The sequence below is a fragment of the Schistocerca gregaria genome, chromosome 9 (genome assembly GCF_023897955.1).
Source record: "Schistocerca gregaria isolate iqSchGreg1 chromosome 9, iqSchGreg1.2, whole genome shotgun sequence".
NCBI classification, from domain to species: Eukaryota; Metazoa; Arthropoda; class Insecta; order Orthoptera; family Acrididae; genus Schistocerca; species Schistocerca gregaria.
The window spans coordinates 142,880,693-142,904,296 of record NC_064928.1 but is presented as its reverse complement, the minus strand read 5'-3'; the positions used below and the strand labels follow the sequence as shown (position 1 = coordinate 142,904,296).

Here is a 23,604-nt window from a genome sequence, read left to right as displayed (position 1 = left end):
GTAAGGCTTTCTGTTCTGCGATCTCATCAGCATTCTGTCCGCAAACATGCTTTTGCTGTTGGGTTATCTGCTCGTTTTGTGAGATGAATACTTCATAAAGAATGAAAATTTCGTGCGTACAAAGTGGCTGTGGGGCAGTCATTTAATTCACGCGATTTCGTTGCTCGAGAAAATGCACGTGAGGCGCTTCTTGGAATGCGCTAGACACACATGTTTCTTCACCAATGAGGCTCACTTCGACCTTTCGGTATCTGTAAATAAGGACAAAAAGCGCTACTGGAGCGCGATACTCCCAGTCAACTTCATCAGCGTCCCCACATTCACAACGTGTAACTGTTTAGTGTGCACTATCGCGAGTTGGAATAACTGGTCCGTGTTTTATTGAAGAAAACGAACGGGTAGTTTCGGTGACCTCTGGCCGCTATGTCGACACGATTCAGGGTTTTTTCGTGTCATCACTGAACCAGACAGATGTGCGAGATGTACTGTTCGAGCGTGTGTCAGTGACTGTTCAGCGGCAACGTTCAGGACGCCTCAATTTCATAAAGGAGCGATCGATATTTTCCAGCACGGTCGCCAGAAAATGCTCCATCCGACTGTTTCTTATGGGCCTCTCTCTAAAATCATTTCTGTACAACGATGGCCCTCTCTTCACCTCAAGAACAACATTCGTCGCGCAGTCAACATCATACCCGTCGATATGCTGAAAAGATCAGAACGATACTTCAGTGCCAGCCGTGCGGTTCTAGGCGCTACAGTCTGGAACCGAGCGACCGCTACGGTCGCAGGTTCGAATCCTGTCTCGGGCATGGATGTCTGTGATGTCCTTAGGTTAGTCAGGTTTAAGTAGTTCCAAGTTCTAGGGGACTGATGACCACAGCCGTTAAGTCCCATAGTGCTCAGAGCCATTTGAACCATTTAATACTTCAGTGTTCGATTAACGCAGCGTATTGAGAACAATGGACGCACTGTGCGAGGCACCATCTTCAAGTGTGTATAAAGATAAGATTTAAACGTTGCATTTGATGCTATTAAAACAATTAAATATAAATCTACATTACTTATTTAAAAAATGGAATTCTTATGTAAAAGGGTTGCTCCGCCCTATACATTCATAATAATAAAATTTTTGTTCTTTGCTATGCTTCGTGTTGTTGAAGTTTGAATGATGTGCGCTGTACTTTCGACACACAGTCTCAGAACTGTGCTCGTGCAAAGATGGTTGTGTGTAGCGACTGGTGTGTGACGGAGAGCCAGCCGACTGAGGGTCTTGTTGTTGTGTGTTGGCAGGGCCGGCGACGCAGCGAGCAATGGCCTGCTGGAGGAGTACCTGCCCGAGCGGCCGTCCAGGGCGGCGGCTCCAGGCGTGGGTCAGCTCCAGCTCCAGCAGGCTGCGCAGGGGGCGGCGCCGCCCACGCAGCTGGGAGCCGCGGGGGGCGGCAGGGGCGGCGATGGACACGCCGCCACCAGCAGCGCCGGCTCTCTCGACAGGGTGAGTCCCACACCAGAATGGATTTCGCTCTGCAGCAGAGTGTGCGCTGTTTTCCAACCTCCCAGCAGATTAAAACAGTATGCCAGACCGGGATTCGACTCTAGGACGTTTGTCTTTCGTGGTCAAGTCCTCTGCCGACTGTACTGTTACAGCTTTACTTCCGTCTGTACCTCATATCTTCTCCCAGCCGCGCGGGGTAGCCGCTTTGTTTTGGGCGCCTTGTCACGGTTCTCGCGGCTCCCTCCCTCCGTCTGAGGTTCGAGTGCTCCATCGTGTGTGTGTGTGTGTGTGTGTGTGTGTGTGTGTGTGTGTGTGTGTGTGTGTGTTGTACTTAGCGTAAGTTAGCTTACGGTAGGTTAAGTAGTGTGTAAGACTAGGGACGATGACCTCAGCAGTTTGGTCCCGTAGGAACATACCACAAATTTCCAAATTTTTCTTACCTCCCAAACTTCACAGAATTTCTCCTGCGTACCTTGCAGGACTATCACTCTTGATCCTAGATTCGAGTCGCGGTGCGAGACACGATTATAACCTTTCAGGCGGTTTCAGACCATCTAATGTATTTTTTTCTTCCATCTTTTGTCATCAATCATGTTGCTGGTTTGATGTGGCCCGCCACTAATTTGTCCCCTGTTTCAACCTCTTCATGTCGGAGAATCTCTTGCACCCTAGGTCGTCTACATCCAGCTCTAGTATCACGCAAACTAGTCTCTGATTTCTTAACACATGTGCTATCGTCCTGGCCCTTGTCAATGTTGACCACGTATTTCCCCCTTCGCCAATTCTTTTGAGAACAGTGGCACGGATCCAGCAGGCGGAGGGGAAAGGGGGAGGGGGGGGGGGGGCTGGGCGAGAGGAAGACTGGCTGTCATGCATGCCATGACCACCTGACTGATGTTTTTACATCATTCCCATTACATTAACGTATTATATATTTGTTTTCTTTTCTTCTCAGACGGGCGAACCAAGGACCAGGTTCCAGTTTCAGTTCCTTAGTCGTCGTTCTTTTCTTCCAGTATACTCTTTCGTCTTTTCGCTATGTTTTTTCTTTCTGTCTTCTAACCACTTCAGACAGAATTTTCTTGCACTCCTACTGTGGAGTTCTTCCATATTCAGTACTTTTTCTCCAAATACTTTTTTCAATTGTTTCTTCATCTTTTATATTATCTTTATCTTAATCCTTTTTTTTTTTTCGTTCGTGGATCCATCTTGTTTCTGACACATTTATTCGGAGGTCTTTTTGCTCAATATCCTGCCTTGCAGTCGATACAATATATTCTATATAAATGCCCAAAAATACTAGTCTTCTTTTTCTCATTAATTCTGCTTTGTTTTCTGTTCAAATGTGTGTGAAATTTATGGGACTGAACTGCTAAGGTCATCAGTCCCTAAGCTTACACACTACTTAATTTAGTTATCCTAAGGACGCACACACACGCACACGCACGCGCACGCACGCGCACACGCGCACGCACACGCGCACACACACCTGCCCGAGGCAGGACTCGAACCTCCACCGGGACCAGCCGCACAGTGTTCTCTGCGTTTGGACCAATTTCATCGTTACTTCGCAATTTTCAACCTTCCATAGTTTTTCTGGGGTCTAATGTAATGTTTTCCTAATGATTCACCTTTCTACTATTTACAAATTATGTAAGTTATACTTTAATGCTAGACGTTCGCTTGCATATAAAAATGCTCGATTCACTATTCTATTGCAGAGCCTTATTTTTGCAGTTCAGACAGGCGTCTTTTACTTTAAAAGTCTTTAGTTATACCCATGCTCTCCCCATTTTATGAATAATTTCCTCTACAGCAGCTTTACGCAGACCAATTTTTTTTGTTTTATCTCCCGAAGATATTAAAGTTTTTAACCTTCTTTATCTCCCCAATATCTGTGTTCAGAAATTTCGGCGCCTTTTTAATTCTCGTTAAAAAAAAAATTCTGCAGAAATTCTCAAGCCATTCCGACTGACTATTTCTTCTAAACGTTCAAATGTGTGTGAATTCCTAGGGGACCAAAGTGCTGCGGTCATCGGTCCCTAGTCTTACACACTACTTAAACGAAGAACAACACACACACACACACACACACACACACACACACACACACGCCCGGGGGAGGACTCGAACCTACGGCGGGGTTTCTTCTAAAGTTTTATACGCTTCCATTATTAAAGCGCGAGGCTTTTTTTTTTCTTTTTAAATGTGTATTAGAGGGTAAGTTGTATTTGGGGAGTTGTAGGGCGAGGGAACAGACAGAAGAAGACTGTGACCCACAAAACCAGACTATGGCTCATGCCTAGGAGGATCACCTGACTTCTTATCAGCGCACTTAAGTGGTAAGACCCTCCTATAGCACCACATTTCAAACGCTTCGATTCTCTTCTTTTTCGGATTTCTCAACTGTCAGTGATTCACTTCCATATAGTGCTCTGCACCGGACGTACATCCCTACCCTGTCGTTTATTCGGCAGCGCTCAATCATAGTCTCATAACCGAAACTGAAGGCCGTAGGAACAGACAACAGTATAGTCTTACTCCTTTGCGTAAGTCAGCCGCGCGGGATTAGCCGAGCGGTCTAGGACGCTGAAGTCATGGCCTGTGCGGCTGATCCCGGCGGAGGTTCGAGTCCTACCCCGTGCATGGGTGTGTCTGTTTGTCTTTAGGATAATTTAGGTTCAGCAGTGTGTAATCTTAGGGACTGATAACCAAAAGCCCCACAGGATTACACACACATTTTTTTCCCCGTAAATCAGTCCAATTGATACTCTGTCTCTCTCTCTCTCTCTCTCTCTCTCTCTCTCTCTCTCTCTCTCTCTCTCTCTCTCCCTCCCTCTCTACGTCTACTCTCGTTTCGCCCATTATAGTTGTTATCTTATACCAAATCACGATCGACTGCCTGTAAGTTGACCTAAATATTTGAGAGCACTTACCCTTGTCAAATTAGTTATTACTAATTAATACCTTAACTATACCCATCAGTCTTTACTTTTGTATGTGCCGCGTATTTTCCTAATTTAACCACTTTACTTGGAAATCCAAATTGTCTTACGCTCGCGCTAAGTTTCCTGGTCAGTGCTGTGGAACGTTTGCTGTGATGCGCATGGCGATCTAGCACCATATTCAAAGCTTTTTTCAGTAATCTGTTTCATTGCATAAAATCAATCGACGGTGGCTCTACCTCTTAAAATCCGCATTGGTATCCTCTATTATTGACTGTTATAGTGAAAGTTCTCTAGACTAGCGTGATACCCCTGTCATATAGTTTTATCTCATTTGTTGTTCAGTGAATTTCAAAGCCTCTAAAGCGCGAAAGAAAATAAATAAATTGTTTTGAAGTAATAAATTTAAACTGGAAGAAAAGTTTAGCAAATCAAATGAAAACAGGAAAATTTATCGTGCAATCAAGCAGATTCTCAAAAGATACCACTCGAAACTATTTGGATGTAAAGGTTAGCGCTTGTTAGTTATCAAAGAAGAGAAACATAAAAAAAACGATGAACAAAACACATGTAGTAGCTACTGAGCCAAGAAGAAAGAGGGAGGGGAACAGCTGTGTGCAGAAGATAGAGAAGAGAGAGAACAAAAACCCTATAGGACCCAGAAATATGAAAAGAACTAGCCAAAGAAGAAATAGACAAACGAATCACTGGGCGAGATGAAATAACAGATGAAATAACAGATGAATTCATAAAACACTCGGGTACTAATTTTTTGTTTTCACTCTTCTCCAACTCCAAATTGACGACTCCTTGATGCCTCTGGGTTCTCCTGTCGGTGAATCTCCTGTTTTGGTCTAATTATGATAAAAAAAATTCTCCCCAATTCGATTCAGTACCGCTTTATTAATATTATTAGTTAGACATCTCGTTAACACCGTAAGGTGTATGCAAATATTTAATAGCTGTATCAGTTTCAGAGTACAGAGCCCATCGTCAGTGATATATATTACGTACATCTATCAAATACTGTGCATGTCAATTATAAATTATCTGTGATGTCAAAATTGATGTTAATCTCGCAGTACACAGGTCGTTGTGAGTGCATGTTACTGCCTTGTCTGTAGCGCCACCCCTCACGCCGGAGGTTCGAGTCCTCTCTCTGGCATGGCGTGTGTGTTGTTCTTAGCATAAGGTAGTTTGGTCCCTTAGGAATTCACACACATTTTAATTTTGGTATTTCAGTTAAACCTGTAACGCAAGATTATACCTCTTAATGAATAGGTTAGCATTTCGAACTTTAAAATTCGGTCAATAATTATATGAAGAACTAAAAAGAAAGTTTTGTTGTCCCAGAGGCCGTTAGGTAGGCAACATGCAGCTGGGCCTGTGCACCGTCTTACCTGTTTCGTAATACAGATACGATATCGCGTGTTTGATGTCTACAAGAATGATATAATCTTCTGCAGTACAACCTGGAGACTTTGTTGGCCGAGGAACGAGCCCTCCTCTACCAAACCATCGACCAGGATTATATCGATTTTAGGTGCGCTAAGCTGGCGAGAAAAAACATGCTGGGCACCCACCTCCCTGCAGTCAATTTGTCTCTGCCACTACAGGGACATGTTTTAGCATCTCTGGCAGTGCGTTTAAGAGAAGTTGAGAGTACCGCTCACCATTCAGTTTTTCATAAAATAAAGGAATAATAATGTCGTGAATGAATGCAAATCAGTTGTATACGCTCCATACATGCAGGTTGTTTTGTTGATGTTATCCGTAGGTTCTTCTTCTGACCAAGAGTGAAATATGGATATTTATCTCGACAATAGTGGACGTGGCTTCGGCAGTTCATAGTATGACTGGTGTGATGTTCAAATTTTGATTCAGAAACCATATCAAAAGGCAATTCATGTATGAAATTTATCCTCGCTTAATGTGAACATCTTCAGCACGTCACACCGCATAATTAGTCAGGGGTAACACTAACCAGAGAAGTGCGTGACCTCGAATAACGAGAGTCGCACGAAGATGTCCATCTAGTACACTACTAGCCACTAAGATTGGTGCACCAAGAAGAAATGCAGATGATAAACGGGTATTCATTGGACAATTATATCATACTAGAACTGACATGTGATTACATTTTCATGCAATTTGGTTGCATAGATCCAGAAATTAGTAACCAGAACAACCACCTTTGGCCGTGATAACGGCCTTGATACACCTGAGCATTGAGTCAAACACAGCTTGGATAGCGTGTACAGGTACAGCTGCCCATGCAGCTTCAACACCATACCACAGTTCATCAAGAGTAGTAACTGGCGTATTGTGACGAGCCAGTTACTCGGCCACCATTGACCAGAAGTTTTCAATTGGTGAGAGATCTGGAGAATGTGATGGCCAGGGCAGCAGTCGAACATTTTCTGTATCCAGAAAGGCCAGTACAGGACCTGCAACATGCGGTCGTGCATTATCCTGCTGAAATGTAGGGTTTCGCAGAGATCGAATGAAGGGTAAGGCCACGGGTCGTAACACATCTGAAATGTCACGTCCACTGTTCAAAGTGCCCTCAATGCGAACAAGAGGTGACCGAGACGTGTAACCAATGGCACCCATACCATCACGCCGGGTGATACGCCAGAATGGCGATGACGAATACACGCTTCCAATGTGCGTTCACCGCGATGTCGCCAAACACGGATGTGACCATCACGATACTGTAAACAGAACCTGGATTCATCCGAAAAAACGGTGTTTTGTAATTCGTGCACCCAGGTTCGTCGTCGAGTACACCATCGCAGGCGCTCCTGTCTGTGATGTAGCGTCAAGGGTAACCGCAGCCACGGTCTCCGAGCTGATAGTCCATGGTACTGCAAACGTCGTCTAACTGTCCGTGCAGATGGTTGTCGTCTTGCAAACGTCCCCATCTGTTGATTCAGGGAGCGAGACATGGCTGCACGATCCGTTACAGCTGTGCGGATAAGATGCCTGTCATCTCGACTGGTAATGATACGAGGGCGTTGGTATCTAGCACGGCGTTCCGTATTACCCTCCTGGACCCACTGATTCCATATTCTGCTAACAGTCATTGGATCTCGACCAACACGAGCAGCAGTGTCGCGATTGGCTACAATCAGACCTTTATCAAAGTCGGAAACGTGATGGTACGCATTTCTCTTCCTTACACGAGGCATGACAATAACTTTTCACCAGGCAACGCCGGTCAACCGCTGTTTGTGTATGAGAAATCGGTTGGAAACTTTCTTCATGTCAGCACGTTGAGGGTGTCACTGCCGGCGCCAACCTTGTGTGAATGCTCTGAAAAGCTAATCATTTGCATATCACAGCATCTTCTTGCTGTCGGTTAAATTTCGCGTCTGTAGCACATTATCTTCGTGGTGTAGCAATTTTAATGGCCAGTACTGTATTTTAAGCGTGGCTTTTCCAACAGCCAAAAGAAGGCACAACAGCCGGGGAGGATCCGGTCGGAAACGCCACATTGCACAACTGGTACTAACTCCGTCACCTCCAAAGGGTCAGAAAGTCCACGTAGCCAACATTTACACTACGATGACCACCTGAAACAAATTGCAGCGCATGAACTGTTACGTAGTAATGGCCTTAAAACGCAGAGTCTATCGGTTGTTGTTGACGGGAAGCATTTACATGTTTTGATTTATTTGCGCATTGTTAGTGTACATAATTTCCTGTTGAGCTAACATTTGTGTAGCAACCCGAACAGTTATTACGATCGGCCACGCCAACCTATTCGTGCAGCGAGTCCCTTTGAAAAAGCTGATTGGTGCGTTAGCCTTTTGTAATTACGCGAGCAGCAAATTATGCCTCAGTAATTTATAATGTGACGTTAATTTAACGGGGCCGCTGTTCACAAACGAATGACGTCGCTCGTGTGACGCAGTGGGAAAGAGCGCCTCGGGACGAGGCTACAGTGTGTTCCGTTGTTCTGTAATAATGAAACATGGCGAAATAAAAAAAGCATGGAAACTATAGACGTTTTTTCTGTCACTTTACCCAACATAAAAAGCCTCCTGGGAGGTAACTGCTGTGTCTGCAAAAAACCCGGTGGAAGTACAGAAGTTAAACCAAGTGAAAGTGAGCTCGTCTTCAAACAAGGTTGTCCTTCAAATGAGCAAAAAATTGGCAAAGTTTGGATATTTTTTGCGACTATGAAAAAGAATGCAGAGTGTCTGTTGGAGAATTATGGTATATCATAATTTAAACTTTATTTTAGATTGTCGATAAAAAAGACAAAATGTCCCGTTATTATAGTTTGATCAAGGGCCTGCGAGTCTGAAATACGCAGACTGCGCGCAATTAACCCCTCAGGAGGTAACTGAAATCAAAAATGGATAACATCAAACCGATACTACATTACATTTATGGGATCTTATAAATGGTTCAAATGGCTCTGAGCACTATGGGACTTAACATCTGTGGTCATCAGTCCCCTAGAACTTAGAACTACTTAAACCTAACTAACCTAAGGACATCACACACATCCATGCCCTTGGCAGGATTCGAACCTGCGACCGTAGCAGTCGCGCGGTTCCGGACTGAGCTCCTAGAACCGCTAGACCACCGCGGCCGGCAGGGATCTTATACCTCACCACAATAAAATAACTATAAATTTAACGATATGGTGCTAACTCGAACTTTGGGCTCGATTTTTGGGTGTTTGTTGCACTCTTCATGTCTCCACAAAAAAATTTAATACTAACAAATTTCGTATATTATAGGCATAAGCTCCCAAGGAAAGTATTTGCTTTTTCTGGGTCAAGGGTAGAAGTTAATACTTTGAACGGTTTTTATTTTATGGTGCAGGCAACTTTGAAAAATTGTTCCTGGAGAAAAACCTGTATAGTTTAGGTAAAGCTATTATACGTATTCTTAGTTCAATTTAATGGAAACTACATGTTATATATTTTTGACGTCGCTGAACATAAATCAGAAATTATATTTTCAAAATTCATGATGGCTAATCCAATATGACGGACCAAAAAATATGTTTTTACCAATTTTGACCAAAATTTGACGGGTCGTGAGTTGTGCTTGTGTAGCTGACTGGTAGAGTACTTGCCCGCGAAGGCAAAGGTCCCAACTTCGAGTCCCGGTCCGGCACACAGTTTTAATGTGCCAGGAAATGTCAGCATAATTACCCTTAATAAAAGTGCGAGGTGAGTTCTTGAGCAATCTCACACATAATTAGATTTTCTATGGAAAATTCGAAGTACTCGACGGAACATGTCTTCGGCGAGGTAATGCACAAAATGTTTGGTGCACAGCAGTAAAATTTATTATAGTGCTTGTCACAAGTGTTCAGCTAGGATCCTGGCTAACCACACTCTCGGAAAAAACACATCAAAAAAATATAGACGACCAGTATTATATGTGAAAGCTTAGCTTTTCGTGTAGCCCTATTGTATGTGTATCAATCTAATCTTAGTGTGTGTTCACGCTACTTAACAATAATGCTACTATTGGCTGACTACATCACGAGTCCTATACTCTGAATATCTGCTGTCATTGGCTGGCGAGATCACGTGACATGGGCTATGATTGGCTGACAAAAGCGCATCGCGCAACGCAATGTCGATTTCGGTAGCCATTGTGTTGTACTTTATGGAATTCGTATGTATGCTTTCGTAATGCAGTGTACACATTTCCATCTTTTTAGACCGCTTAGCATTTGCTCAGTTTCATTCCCTAAAGCGCTGGGAAGCTCCACGCCGGTGTATAAAACCTTTACCATTTAAAGGATTGAAGGTGGAAAGTATAATGTCACTTAATACGAAAAAAATGTGTGTGCATCAGGAATACAGTGTATTTTCACCCAGGTAAAAGTGTATTTTTAACGGAGAAATCCGGGAGTTTTTTCTTTTATATGTATGAGGCGGAACTATGTGCCTCATGGAAAAAGTGTGACCCGGCTGAGTCGCAATTTCACTCTTAGCCTGATAGCAAGTGGTGACCATTAATTGCACGCTTTGATCACGTAGGCTGACGTGAGGATCAGTGAACTATACTTGACTGGAGGTATCTGGAACATCTTTGGTGATTAGAAAGTTAGTAGGCAGGGATACAATTAAATACTTAGCTTTAATTCAGCATCAACGGTGAATGCCGATCTTGACTTTGTACAATTATATTTACAAGTGCAGTTATAGACTGAACTGCTAATACTTCTTGCAAATCTGATTGCTTCACACATATAGATCAATTGTCAATGCATAAACTGTATGTGACGCCTGGCTAGGTCGTAGTTACTGACTTAGCTGAAGGCTATGCTAACTAGCATGTCTGCAGATGAGATCTCTGAAGCTATAACGAGTGAACCATTCCTATTAAAGCCGGCTGTAGAAATGCGCAGTGCGCTAGTTTGTCTCGTAAGACCAGCCGAGTGGCGGCGCTCGGTCTGCTAGCGTCGACAGTGGAGACTCGCGGGTCCGATGTGTACTGACGGAGCACGGCCGATTTGAAGCCTACAGCCTAGCCATTGTGGTGCCTTGCGGCGACACCAAACACTGTCAATGGAAAAGGAGCCCTTGATGATGAAGGGCAACAGAGAAATCAGCCGAATAATCCACCATCTGACGAAATCAGCATCGCTAACAGTGTTTTTCAGTCACGGATATGGCTCCGTGACGTCTCGGTGACTAACGTCCTACCCAAATATATCTCGACAATGACATCATGGAGGAGGAAGTCGTCGGCAGCTCGAGACTGAGAAGTCTGACACATTAAGAATGTCGCCGTGAGAAAGTGCGTTCTCAGATCGCACTATACTCTACTTTATCATTGGGCTGCGCTATTATTCTTTTTTGTGTACCGGCGTGCTACGGTAAGAGGAATGAAGGAAGATTGGGTTTGACATCCCGTCGACATCGAGGCCATTAGAGGCAGAGCACAAGCTCGGATTGTGACAAGGTTGGGGAAGGAAATCGGCCGTGTCTTCTCAAAGGAACCACTCCGGCATTTGCCAGGAGCGATTTAGGGAAATCACGGAAAACCTAAATCTGAATGGCCCGGCGAGGATTTGAACCGCGGTACAGAGGCAAGTGGATTTCATTGTCTTGTAGCCATGTATGGAAGTGAAAAATGGACGATAACTAATTTAGACAGTAAGAGAATAGAAGCTTTCGTAATGTGGTGCTACAGAAGAATGCTGGGGATTATATGGGTTGGTCACGTGGATAATGAGGAGGTACGGAACGGAATTGGGGAGAAGAGGAATTTGTGGCACAACTTGACTAGAAGAAGGGATCACTTGGCAGGACTTGTTCTGAGGCATCAACGGATGACCAGTTTAGTATTGGAGGGTAGCATGGAGGGTAAAAATTCCGAAAGATGTAAACAGTCCACCCACCACACCGCCGCCCCACACCGCCCCCAGGATTATTGTGCGGTTCTGCCCCCAGTGGACCCCGCCTCACCCTCTCCCCTACCCGGGAACGTCACATACCAGACGAGTGAAACCCCAAATGTTAGTGTGGTAATTATCGTGTGTGCTTATGTAAAGACAGTGTTTGCACAGCAATCGCCGACATAGTGTAACTGAGGCGGAATGAGGGGAGCCGGCCTCGGTGGCCATGCGGTTCTGGCGCTGCAGTCCGGGACCGCGGGGCTGCTACGGTCGCAGGTTCGAATCCTGGCTCGGGCATGGGTGTGTGTGATGTCCTTAGGTCAGTTAGGTTTAAGTAGTTCTAGGTTCTAGGGGACTTATGACCTAAGATGTTGAGTCCCATAGTGCTCAGAGCCATTTGAACCATTTGAATGAGGGGAACCAGCCCGCATTCGCCGAGGCAGATGGAAAACCGCCTTAAGAACTATCCACAGGCTGGCCGGCACACCGGACCTCGACACTAATCCGCCGGGCGGATTCGCGCTGGGGACCGGCACGCCTTCCCTCTCGGGAAGCAGCGCGTTATACCGAGCGGCTATCCGGGCGGGCTGGTTGCAGCAGGTACTAGGAGATGAAGCTTGCACAGGATACAGTAGCATGGAGAGCTGCATCAAACCAGTCTCTGCACTGAAGACCACCACCACAACAACAACAACAACAACAACAACAACCACCACCCTCTCAATCTGTGAAATTTTATGTAGTTTTCTCGCCTCATTCTGAGTGCGGAACTTTTTTTGTCGTGCAGTGTAAATATAATATGTGTGCTTATGGCATTTAAACCACACCGTTCCAGATTTTTTTCTGAAATTCGGAATTCTCCGGATTTTCGATAATACAGATGGCCTACATTCCCAGTCAGAGCTTTCACTGTACTGGAAAAATTGCGCCTTCCTCTGAACTGTCAACTTTCCCTTGTGACAGCGAGGATGGGCCGCAATCTGCAAGTGTACGCCCGGGGAACAGGAAGCGGCGAGTGCAGCTCGTATGTTGCCAAACAAAAGCTGGAGCTGCCGTAGGCATCGTCGCCATTGTGTCCGCCGGCGTGATGAGAAAGCCCAGTCATAACCTGGCCGCCATTGTGTCCGCCGCGCAGTCATTTGTCACGGCTGCACAGCGTCTCGCAGCCTCGCCGTCTCCAGGCGCACTCCGACTTTTTTTTTTTTTTTGTTCCGGCCGTGAAAAGGCGGAAGCAATCGCACTAACAGCGACACTGATGCTGACAGTAACAGCGCACAGTGCCGGAGAGCCCCAGCGGACCGTAGATTGCAAGGCAGCCAGCGCATCGCAGCGGGCTGCGGCGTTTTGCCCACATCTTCGGTTGGCCTCTGTCTCATTCCACCGGACTAAAAGCAAAACCAGTGGCAAAAAGTAATGTTCACCTGTCATGGTGTCTTCCACACTGAAGTGACAAAAGTCATGGGATAGCGATATGCACATTGAACCGTAAATTTACTTTCAAAAATTTGTTTTTGAAGAATTACTTTATTTACTGGCGATTCATAAAGAACATTGACACATTTAATCACTCTAGGTGAGGGTGGAAGTAGTTGCCATGAAGTAACGGATGGAAAATTACCTTTAACAAATGTGAATTTATTCCTAAAAGCTTTTTCAAAACATATTTAAAATTATAAGCACAAAAGCACACTCGAAATATCAAGTCACAATTTAACAAATGTGAATTTTATTCCTAAAAGCCTTTTCAAAAACAGATTTAAGATTGCAATCAGAAATAAGTTACAAATATTCAGAGGCAGGATAACAATATATAGGTTGTTACAAAAAGGTACGGCCAAACTTTCAGGAAACATTCCTCAGACACAAAGAAAGAAAAGATGTTGTGTCGACATGTGTCCGGAAACGCTTACTTTCCATGTTGGAGCTCATTTTATTACTTCTCTTCAAATCACATTAATCATGGAATGGAAACACACAGCAACAGAACGTACCAGCGTGACTTCAAATAGTTTGTTACAGGAAATGTTCAAAATGTCGTCCGTTAGCGAGAATACATGCATCCACCCTCCGTCGAATGGAATTCCTGATGCAGCCCTGGAGAATGGCGTATTGTATCACAGCCGTCCACAATACGAGCACGAAGGGTCACTACATTTGGTACCGGGGTTGCGTAGACAAGAGCTTTCAAATGCCCCCAAAAATGAGAGTCAAGAGGGTTGAGGTCAGGAGAGCGTGGAGGCCATGGAATTGGTCCGCCTCTACCAATCCATCGGTCACCAAATCTGTTGTTGAGAAGCGTACGAACACTTCGACTGAAATGTGCAGGAGCTATATCGTGCATGAACCACATGTTGTGTCGTTTGGCCGTACCTTTTTGATGTGTCCGCCAAATTTCGACAGCGGCCTGGAGGTGGAACTGAACACATGGGGTGTCCAAAATTAAATCAACAAACCATTATTTTCCTGTCCGGAGTCTAATTCACGATATAATCATACAGACTGTCCACAGATGCTCGTACTGAAGTTAAAATCTTCTGCGTTATTAGGCCGCGTCATGTATCCTCTAAAATGTTCGACGTTTCGACCCCTCTCCTGGGATCTTCCTCAGGATCTTTTGGTGTCCACTACTGCTAGAACACGGTCAGAGACGAGGGTCGCGCCCACTTATAAAGGGGGAGTTTTCTGGCGGTGCTGGAGAAGTGAGAGTATTGGTTAAAATTCATATGGCTACCATTGGTGATCCATAGTAGTAGGCTAATACGTCCGCTCTGATACAGAAGAGGGGCGTTGGTAGCTCATCTCCTGTGGATAGCATTGGCAGTCCACCGCCACTGGATAGAAAGATACTATTCCACACTTATGCCGGAGAAGGGTTATTGGTTGAAATGCCAGCTACCTCTATTGGTTGTTCGTCATCTGTGGCTAGCTTCTAAACGGACAGAGCAAGAGAGGGGGAATGTTTATCCAAAATATTATTGTCCGCCGAGGTGACTTGCAGCGCGTTGTTGATGCCGCTCACACACCGCGGCCGCGTATTTACTTCCTTGATGGCGGGCAGCCACGATGCCGGAAGCCTATAGCCGTCCTCTCTATTGAAATTAGATGCATTCTTAGAAATTTCAACCGCTTCTCGGACCTTTCTTCTATAAATGTTTGTTTCTTTATCCAGTACACGTACGTTATTAAAATCGATGTCAGAGCCCCAGTTCTCGTGATGTTCTGCTGCTGCCGATATTGCACTTTGATTTAGCCGCATGTGCCGTTCGTGTTCCTTAATGCGTTCTTTATCAGTTCTTCCCGTTTCGCCTTTATACACTTTGCCGTAGTCACATGGCACTTGATAGACGCCTACATTGTGTGGGAAATCAGGTGTGCCCGTTTTCCGTCGGAAAAAAGTCTTTTATTTTGTTTTGACTAAAGAGAGATGTCTGAATACCATTTTTCTTTAAAATTTTGATTATGCGGTCTGTGTCCCCAGGAACGAACGGCAACGTGACGGAGTGGGAAGGCGGTTCCTCGTCATTCTTATTAGCGTTGTAAATATTCCGCCTAAAAGCCCTGTCGATTGAATAATTATCATGTCCATTTGCCTACAATGTCCTCTTTAAAAAATTTCAACTCCGATTCCAAGTTGTCATCGCTGATACGGAAGATACGTGAAGACAGAGTGTTGAGTACTGCTTGCTTCTGGTCTGGGTGGTGGTGCGAAGTGGTATCTAAATACAGGGTGTTTCAAAAATGACTGGTATATTTGAAACGGAAATACAAACTAAACGAGCAGCGATAGAAATACACCGTTTGTTGCAATATGCTTGGGACAACAGTACATTTTCAGGCATACAAACTTTCGAAATTACAGTAGTTACAATTGTCAACAACAGATGGCGCTGCGGTCTGGGAAACTCTATAGTACGATATTTTCCACATATCCACGATGCGTAGCAATAATATGGCGTAGTCTCTGAATGAAATTACCCGAAACCTTTGACAATGTGTCCGGCGGAATGGCTTCACATGCAGATGAGATGTACTGCTTCAGCTGTTCAATTGTTTCTGGATTCTGGCGGTACACCTGGTCTTTCAAGTGTCCCCACAGAAAGAAGTCACAGGGGTTCATGTCTGGCGAATAGAGAGGCCAATCCACGCCGCCTCCTGTATGTTTCGGATAGCCCAAAGCAATCACACGATCATCGAAATATTCATTCAGGAAATTGAAGACGTCGGCCGTGCGATGTGGCCGGGCACCATCTTGCATAAACCACGAGGTGTTTGCAGTGTCGTCTAAGGCAGTTTGTACCGCCACAAATTCACGAAGAATGTCCAGGTAGCGTGATGCAGTAATCGTTTTGGATCTGAAAAATGGGCCAATGATTCCTTTGGAAGAAATGGCGGCCCAGACCAGTACTTTTTGAGGATGCAGGGACTGCAACATAGGGCTTTTCGGTTCCCCATATGCGCCAGTTCTGTTTATTGACAAAGCCCTCCAGGTAAAAATAAGCTTCGTCAGTAAACCAAATGCTGCCCACATGCATATCGCCGTCATCAATCCTGTACACTATATCGTTAGCGAATGTCTCTCGTGCAGCAATGGTAGCGGCGCTGAGGGGTTGCCGCGTTTGAATTTTGTATGGATACAGGTGTAAACTCTGGCGCATGAGACGATATGTGGACGTTGGCGTCATTTGGACCGCAGCTGCAACACGGCGAACGGAAACCCGAGGCCGCTGTTGGATCACCTGCTGCACTAGCTGCGCGTTGCCCTCTGTGGTTGCCGTACGCGGTCGCCCTACCTTTCCAGCACGTTCATCCATCACGTTCCCAGCCCGTTGAAATTTTTGAAACAGATCCTTTATTGTATCGATTTTCGGTCCTTTGGTTACATTAAACCTCCGTTGAAAACTGTTCTGTTCTAAGGAATAAACCATGTTGTCCACAGCACACTTGCACATTGTGAACAGCACACGCTTACAGCAGAAAGACGACGTACAGAATGGCGCACCCACAGACTGCGTTGTCATAGATATCTTTCACATCACTTGCAGCGCCATCTGTTGTTGAAAATTGTAACTACTGTAATTTCGAAAGTTTGTCCGCCTGGAAATGTACTGTTGTCCCAAGCATATTGCAACAAACGGTGTATTTCTATCGCTGCTCGTTTAGTTTTTATTGCCGTTTCAAATATACCGGTCATTTTTAAAACACCCTGTACCTGTTTGTGGTAGTCGGTACGTTCGTGTCCTGTACGGAAGAAAGCATAGTGGTCAACGGACAACCACACCAACGATGACGTTAGGGCACCTACCAAACGGGATAGTGTTTGTCGGATAGTTCCTCATCCACATTGGTTACGTACACAGTCACAGACGTTGTAGTATGGCACAGAGGGACACTCTGCGGTGGAAAGCCATGGGAAGAATGGGAGCAGGACAGACTCAGACTGATGGGGCCCGATGGTTTAATGTGAATCGTTCTGTTGATTTTCGGATTGGCGACAGTTTATAGAGATCGAAACTGTATCCGGAAGGCCTGGGCGGTACCGACCACGTGTGACATCAGAAAGACAGAATCGTCATTTGGCTGTAAGGGCACGACGGTACCGCCTTAGTACCGCGCGGCAACGGGCATCTGACTTCGCACCATCCACTGGACGTGTTGTAGAGAGGCAAGCGGTGTGCTGAAGCCTTCGGCAGAGTGGCCTTTATTGTCGGAGACTTGCTGTGTGTATACGTCTGACGCGTCTTCACAGAAGGGAACGTCTAGAGTGGAGCTTTCATGCCACCTGAACGATCGGACAGTGGGCCAATGTTGTTTTCATAAATAACTCCAGATTTGGTCTGGAGAGTGATTCTTGACGGATACGCATCTGGAGGTAACGTGGAACACGATTTCGGGACCCAACCATTGTGCAGAGAGACAGATATCAAGGATGATCCTTAACGGTGTGGACCATTCGAACTCCTCTTCACAAAATTGTACTGATGAATCGGCAGTGTTTAACTGCGGTCAGGTGTCGTGACATCTTGAGATCTCATATGCGGCTGTACGGAAGTGGGTTGGGCCCAGACTTCGTATTGCTGTACGATAATGTTCGACTTCGTACAACACGCGGTTTTTTTTATGTAAGAACTTGCACGCATGGCGTGACCTGGTCGCTCATTCGATTTGAATAGCATACAGCACGTCTGGCGTGCACTAGGGAGACGGGTTGCACCGCGTCATCATCCACCAACCATTCTGCAAAACTTGCGAGCAGCGCTGCAGGAAGAACGAGCGTTTTTGCCTCAACATGAGATTGAAGACATCATTCACAGCATGCCCCGTTGTTTGTCAGGCTGCCAGAGGTGGTCACACACCGTACTGGGCATATTAACCTGTTGTCAGAATGTGTGTGCAAATCCCTTAAGTTGGAAAAACGACTAACATTTTTTTTCTACTGTTATAACGATTGCCACAAATTTTCCCAAGTGAAATATTCTGATATTTCCCTGATTTCCAGAAAAATAGTTCAAATGGCTCTGGGCACTATGGGACTTAACATCTGAGGTCATCAGTCCCCTAGAACTGAGAACTACTTAAACCTAACTAACCTAAGGACATCACACACATTCATGCCCCAGGCAGGATTCGAACCTGCGACCTTAGCGGTCACGCGGTTCCAGACTGAAGCGCCTAGAACCTCACGGCCACACCGGCCGGCTAAAATACTGTCACTGATTTCAGAAATAACGTCTTGAAAGAAGTGTATAAGGGGGGGAAGAATATTGTGTAAACTAAGAGTGTACGTGACATGTTGGTTCTATTATGTTCGTTATTGTCGGGTATTACCCACTGTTTTATATCTATTATTTTACAGGTATTGTGCGATTTTTCTTTCGAGAAATATTTGAGTACATAGTGTACAAATCACCAGCAACTGACACAATTTTCTTCTTCTTCTTCTTCTTCTTCTTCTACTACTACTTATTATTATTATTATTATTATCATCGTCCATACTTTCTAACAAATATACTACTTTTGAAGCGCCAATATGTACTAGAACAAGTAATGTCTATAAAACGCCACACTGCACAGCGTACTTGCGGCGAGACAGTGGCAATTCCTGAAATTCGTCAGCCATGGCCTGTCGAAGAGAACTGCAGTCCTGGGTCCAGGAGTAAACCACGAAAAGACGCCGAAAATACGCTGTATTACGCCACACGCGCACACACCCTACGTACTTTAGTGGAAACCGAATGGCTTCAGATCGGCAGACCCGATCCATTACATATACCTGCAGAAACGGCCGTCGCGGAAATCCACAGGTGTAGCCAGCTGTTCGCGAGCCACAGACAGCATGTCGATGAAATGAGACCGCGGTGATCAATCCATGCGACAGATAACTTGTTCAGATACTCTGAGAATCAACAGTAATGAGGATAGGTAGCAACTCATCGTAAGGATGATTGCTGAGCCACAGACAGGCATGTACAAAAGACACTCTCACAACTAAATTTTGGAGCATAGTATTTGTCAGAAAACAAGAGCATACGCACATTCACACAGCTACTCAGACCGACCGATGTGGCCGAGCGGTTCTAGGCGCTACAGATTAGTAGCACGACCGCTACGGTCGCAGGTTCGAATCCTGCCTCGGGCATGGCTGTGTGTGAATGTCCTTAGTTTAGTTAGGTTGAAGTAGTTCTAAGTTCTAGGGGACTGATGACCTCAGATGTTAAATCCCATAGTGCTCGGAGCCATTTGAACCATTTGAAGTTTCCCAGACACAACTCGCGCATACATGACCGCCATCTCCGGCCGCTGCGTCAACAGTCTCTGAGAATCAGATCCAAACAAACCACTCCTCGCGCGTCCCAGTCTCTAGGTTAGTGGCAAGAAGTGATGGCAGCACTCACTGCAAGCTGGGAGGAGTGGTAGGAGGTGGAGAAGCAGTAAGAATGTGGGAGTGGGGAAGCGGCGCAGGCACTCAGCTGCGCCCAGACAGCGACGATGCACGACACCACAGCAAACAAACCATTTCATCTGCTGAGACAAAAACGACATATATGAAGATGGTATCTGGATATAAGATGAACATCAACAGAAGCAAAACAAAGGATAATGGAACATAGTCGAATTAAGTCGGGTGACGCTGAGGGGATTAGACTAGGAAATGAGACACTTAAAGTAGTAAAGGACTTTTCCTATTTGGGGAGCAAAATAACTGATGATGGTCAAAGTAGAGAGGATATCAAATGTAGACTGGCAATGGCAAGGAAAGCGTTTCTGAAGAAGAGAAATTTGTTAACATCGAGTATTGATTTAAGTGCCAGGAGGTCGTTTCTGAAAGTATTTGTATGGAGTGTAGCCATATATGGAAGTGAAACGTGGACGATAAATAGTTTGGATAGGAAGAAATGTGGTGCTACAGCAGTATGCTGAAGGTTAGATGGGTATATCACACAACTAATGAGGAGGTATTGAATAGAATAGGGGAGAGTTTGTGGCACAACTTGACAAGAAGAAGGGACCGGTTGGTAGGACATGTTTTGTAGCATCAAGGGATCACAAATTTATCCTTGGAGGGCAGCGTGGAGGGTAAAAATCGTCGAGGGAGACCAAGAGATGAATACACTAAGCAGATTCAGAAGGATGTAGGATGCAGTAAGTACTGGGAGATGAAGAAGCTGGCACAAGATAGAGTACCATGGAGAGCTACATCAAACCAGTCTCAGGACTGAAGACCACAACAACAACAACAACAACAACATCTGTTCTGTTGGACATGTCCGAAAGAACATATACCATCGGTCACCATGCAGCTGTAGTAGAATGAAATGATGATGAAATCAAGACTCTAATCTGTCGACAGGCGTTGATATACATCTACATATATAGTTAAGGCTAACCGCCCATTGACCTCCTCCTGTGCTGGATGCACACGCATTACCTGAACTCTTACGGGACTCGGTAAGATTGTCTGCCGCGAGTAATGAGTGTAAAGGGCAGGGGCACTACGAATGTAGTGTGTGGACATTAAGTTGGGAATGTTGGTCTCACGGGGAGCGTGTAAGGGATCCCTGCAGTCGCAGTATCTATCCTCTGTGCCCTTGGTGGCTCAGATGGTTGCCGGCACCGTAGCTCAGCGTGTTCGGTCAGAGAGCTAGTTGGCCTCTGTAATAAGAAAAACTGTCTGGAAGGATCAACAAACGAACTTTAACGGATGTCTCGTGACTTCCGCAACGACCAAACCCAACGATCAACAACGAACAAAAATGCAAAAAATGAGAATAATTAAAACAATTTAAAAAAATTAAAATAATGCCGGCACGGTAGCTCAGCGTGTTCTGTCAGAAGCGTGTGCTCTCTGTAATTAAAAAAAATAAATAAGTAAAAAAAAAACTGAGTCAAAGAATCAACGACCAACGGAATGTCTTGTGACGTCCGAGCAGACCAAACGCAACGAACTAAAAAAAGTAAGTAAATAAATAAATAAGTTAGTGCATTTGTGATGTAAGCAGGAGATGCCGAGTTCGAGTCTCGGTCGGCGCACACGTTTTCAACTGTCCCCGTTGATGTATATCAACACTTGTCGACAGCTTAGGGTCTTAATTTAATTATCATTTCAAACACGAGATATTTCCAGTGTTTATTTATTTATTTTATTTTTTTCAAATTTCCCTGATGTGTTTGAAATTCCTGATCTCCAGACTCTCTGGCAACCCTGGCTATACATGTTGCAGTTGTTCTTTGTATTGTTCCTGCTTTACTATCACCCGATTGTACTGTCTGTGGCAGAGTAACCGCAACCGGCCAAAAATGTGTGGCTTTTAATCGCAGGAGTCTGCGTCGGGCTCGTCGTGTGAGGGCTCGGTGTCGCACGAGCTGGACGAGACGGAGGAGTGCGACGGCGACGCCGACGAGGAGGCGGCGGCGTGCGACATCGGGCTGGTGGAGCGCCTCATCCGCACGCACCCCGTCTGGTTCCTGCCCGGCATCCAGCGCGCCGGCGCCTTCCACCTGCTGCAGGGCAAGGAGGAGGGGGTCCGTGTTTAGCGCTATAACTCACCCCATCTCATTTCATACCTCTTGCCTTACATTTTATAACTGCTGCTTCGTGCTACAGCTTTTCATGTGGACTACAAAACGTATTCCATCTTATAAACAGCAATTATTCTTTTCAGCAATTACAATGGTGAATCGTAAATTTACTTTCAAAATCTTTTCTCAAAGAATTTACTTAATTTACTAGCGATTCATCGAGAACATTAACACATTTAATCGCATTAGATGAGCGTGGAAGTAGTTGCCAGGAAGTAACTGCTGGAAAATAAAATTACTTTTAACAAATGTGAATTTCATTCCTAAAAGCTTTTCAAAAACAGATTTAAAAATTATAAGCAGAAAAGAACCCTTATCAAGTTACAATTTTACTTAGATGCAGAAAGAACAATTTTAACAGTAGGAGCCTTCGGGCTGAGAAGCTTGCCTGTTCCCTTTCAACGCGGTCATAGTCATGACCGCTCACAACACCCTTTGAAAGAGTACACTGGTGCAAATCTGCAAAACGCCACATTACCTTAAACTAAAAGTTTTTAACAACTCGCACAAACACGTAAACTATGCACCCCACAAGAGGGATGGAAATGGAACAACACTGAAATTATTTGCCACCGAAAGTGTAATTTCTTTTTTAAGGCCTCTTACTGTGGAAGGGTGGCAACCTTATAACCTAAAATGACTGTTTAAATAAAACGCATAAAATGCAGACTTACATAAAATGTACCAACATGCTCTACATTACACATATACCACCTCGCACGATGATAGGCAAGATAAAAACATATTTCAAGAATTCGGCCTCTAAGCAACAAATCGTTAACACCGAATCCGACAAACATGACAGAGGCAGCTATTAACGTACGGCAGACCGACAGACAGACAGACACTAACTGCCTAACAAATGCGGACGAAAACCAGGCGAGCAAATTGGGGATGAGAGACCAACAAAAAAAGTAGAATTTAGCAAGTAAATCAAACATATCAGCAGTCACTTGACGTCTAAAAAACGGCGATGTCTAGCGAAGACCTGGCGCAGCACCCCCAACGCTCTCCCGAACCGTCCGCTGCCAGCCGCTTCAACGGACGCAGGTAGGCGCGCCGATCTCCCGTCTCACGGCGTCGCAGCTCACCCCGGCCAGCCCGATGTCGTGGTTTCGCTCCTGTGGCTCTCGTGTGAACCGCGAAGCCACTACCCCTTTCTATACGGCGCTGCCTACTGGACTCACGTGGGGACCTCACATGCGCCGACGCTCAAGGCGGACAAGTCATCTCGTGTCTCAGTGCGCGACCGACCAACCGACCCATCCAGCCGCCAATGACCGTTGCCCGAGCAACTCGAGCAGACTGGCGGCCTAACGCGCAGACACAGATGCAGGAACTCAGCCACTAGCTGAGGTCTGTTAGTGGCGGAGTGGCAACACTTTCATTTTCTGGCTTTACAGGTTCATCCAAACGACATACCCGACGAGAGACACACCAGCAACTGGTGACGCCAGACTGACCTAGCCCCACTCCGACTAACCAACTGCCGAGCTCATAGCGCCGCTTAAATGCACGTGAACAGGTAACTTTTCCCATTTCCCACCAGAGGGAGGCACATAAGCTGCGATTGCCATAGCGGCGCAACCGCCAGAAACGGAAGGCGATTGCTTTACCCTAGGCGCTGCGGCGCGCTCTTCAAAACAGCAAATGTTACTACGGCTCAAATGGAAGTAATAATAAATTAAAAATCATTATAAAGTGAAAGAAA

General features: G+C 45.3%; 1 protein-coding gene across 9 annotated transcripts in view; it reads left to right on the top strand.

Moving 5' to 3' along the window:
* LOC126292084 (protein sprint) overlaps window positions 1-23,604 on the top strand; it is a 438,713-nt gene that overhangs the window by 324,882 nt on the left and 90,227 nt on the right. For all 9 annotated transcript variants that reach the window (XM_049985895.1, XM_049985896.1, XM_049985900.1 and 6 more), the window contains 2 exons: window positions 1,291-1,492; window positions 21,633-21,836. In XM_049985895.1, coding sequence (XP_049841852.1) covers window positions 1,291-1,492; window positions 21,633-21,836 — 406 coding nt within the window. The remainder of the gene's footprint in view (window positions 1-1,290; window positions 1,493-21,632; window positions 21,837-23,604) is intronic.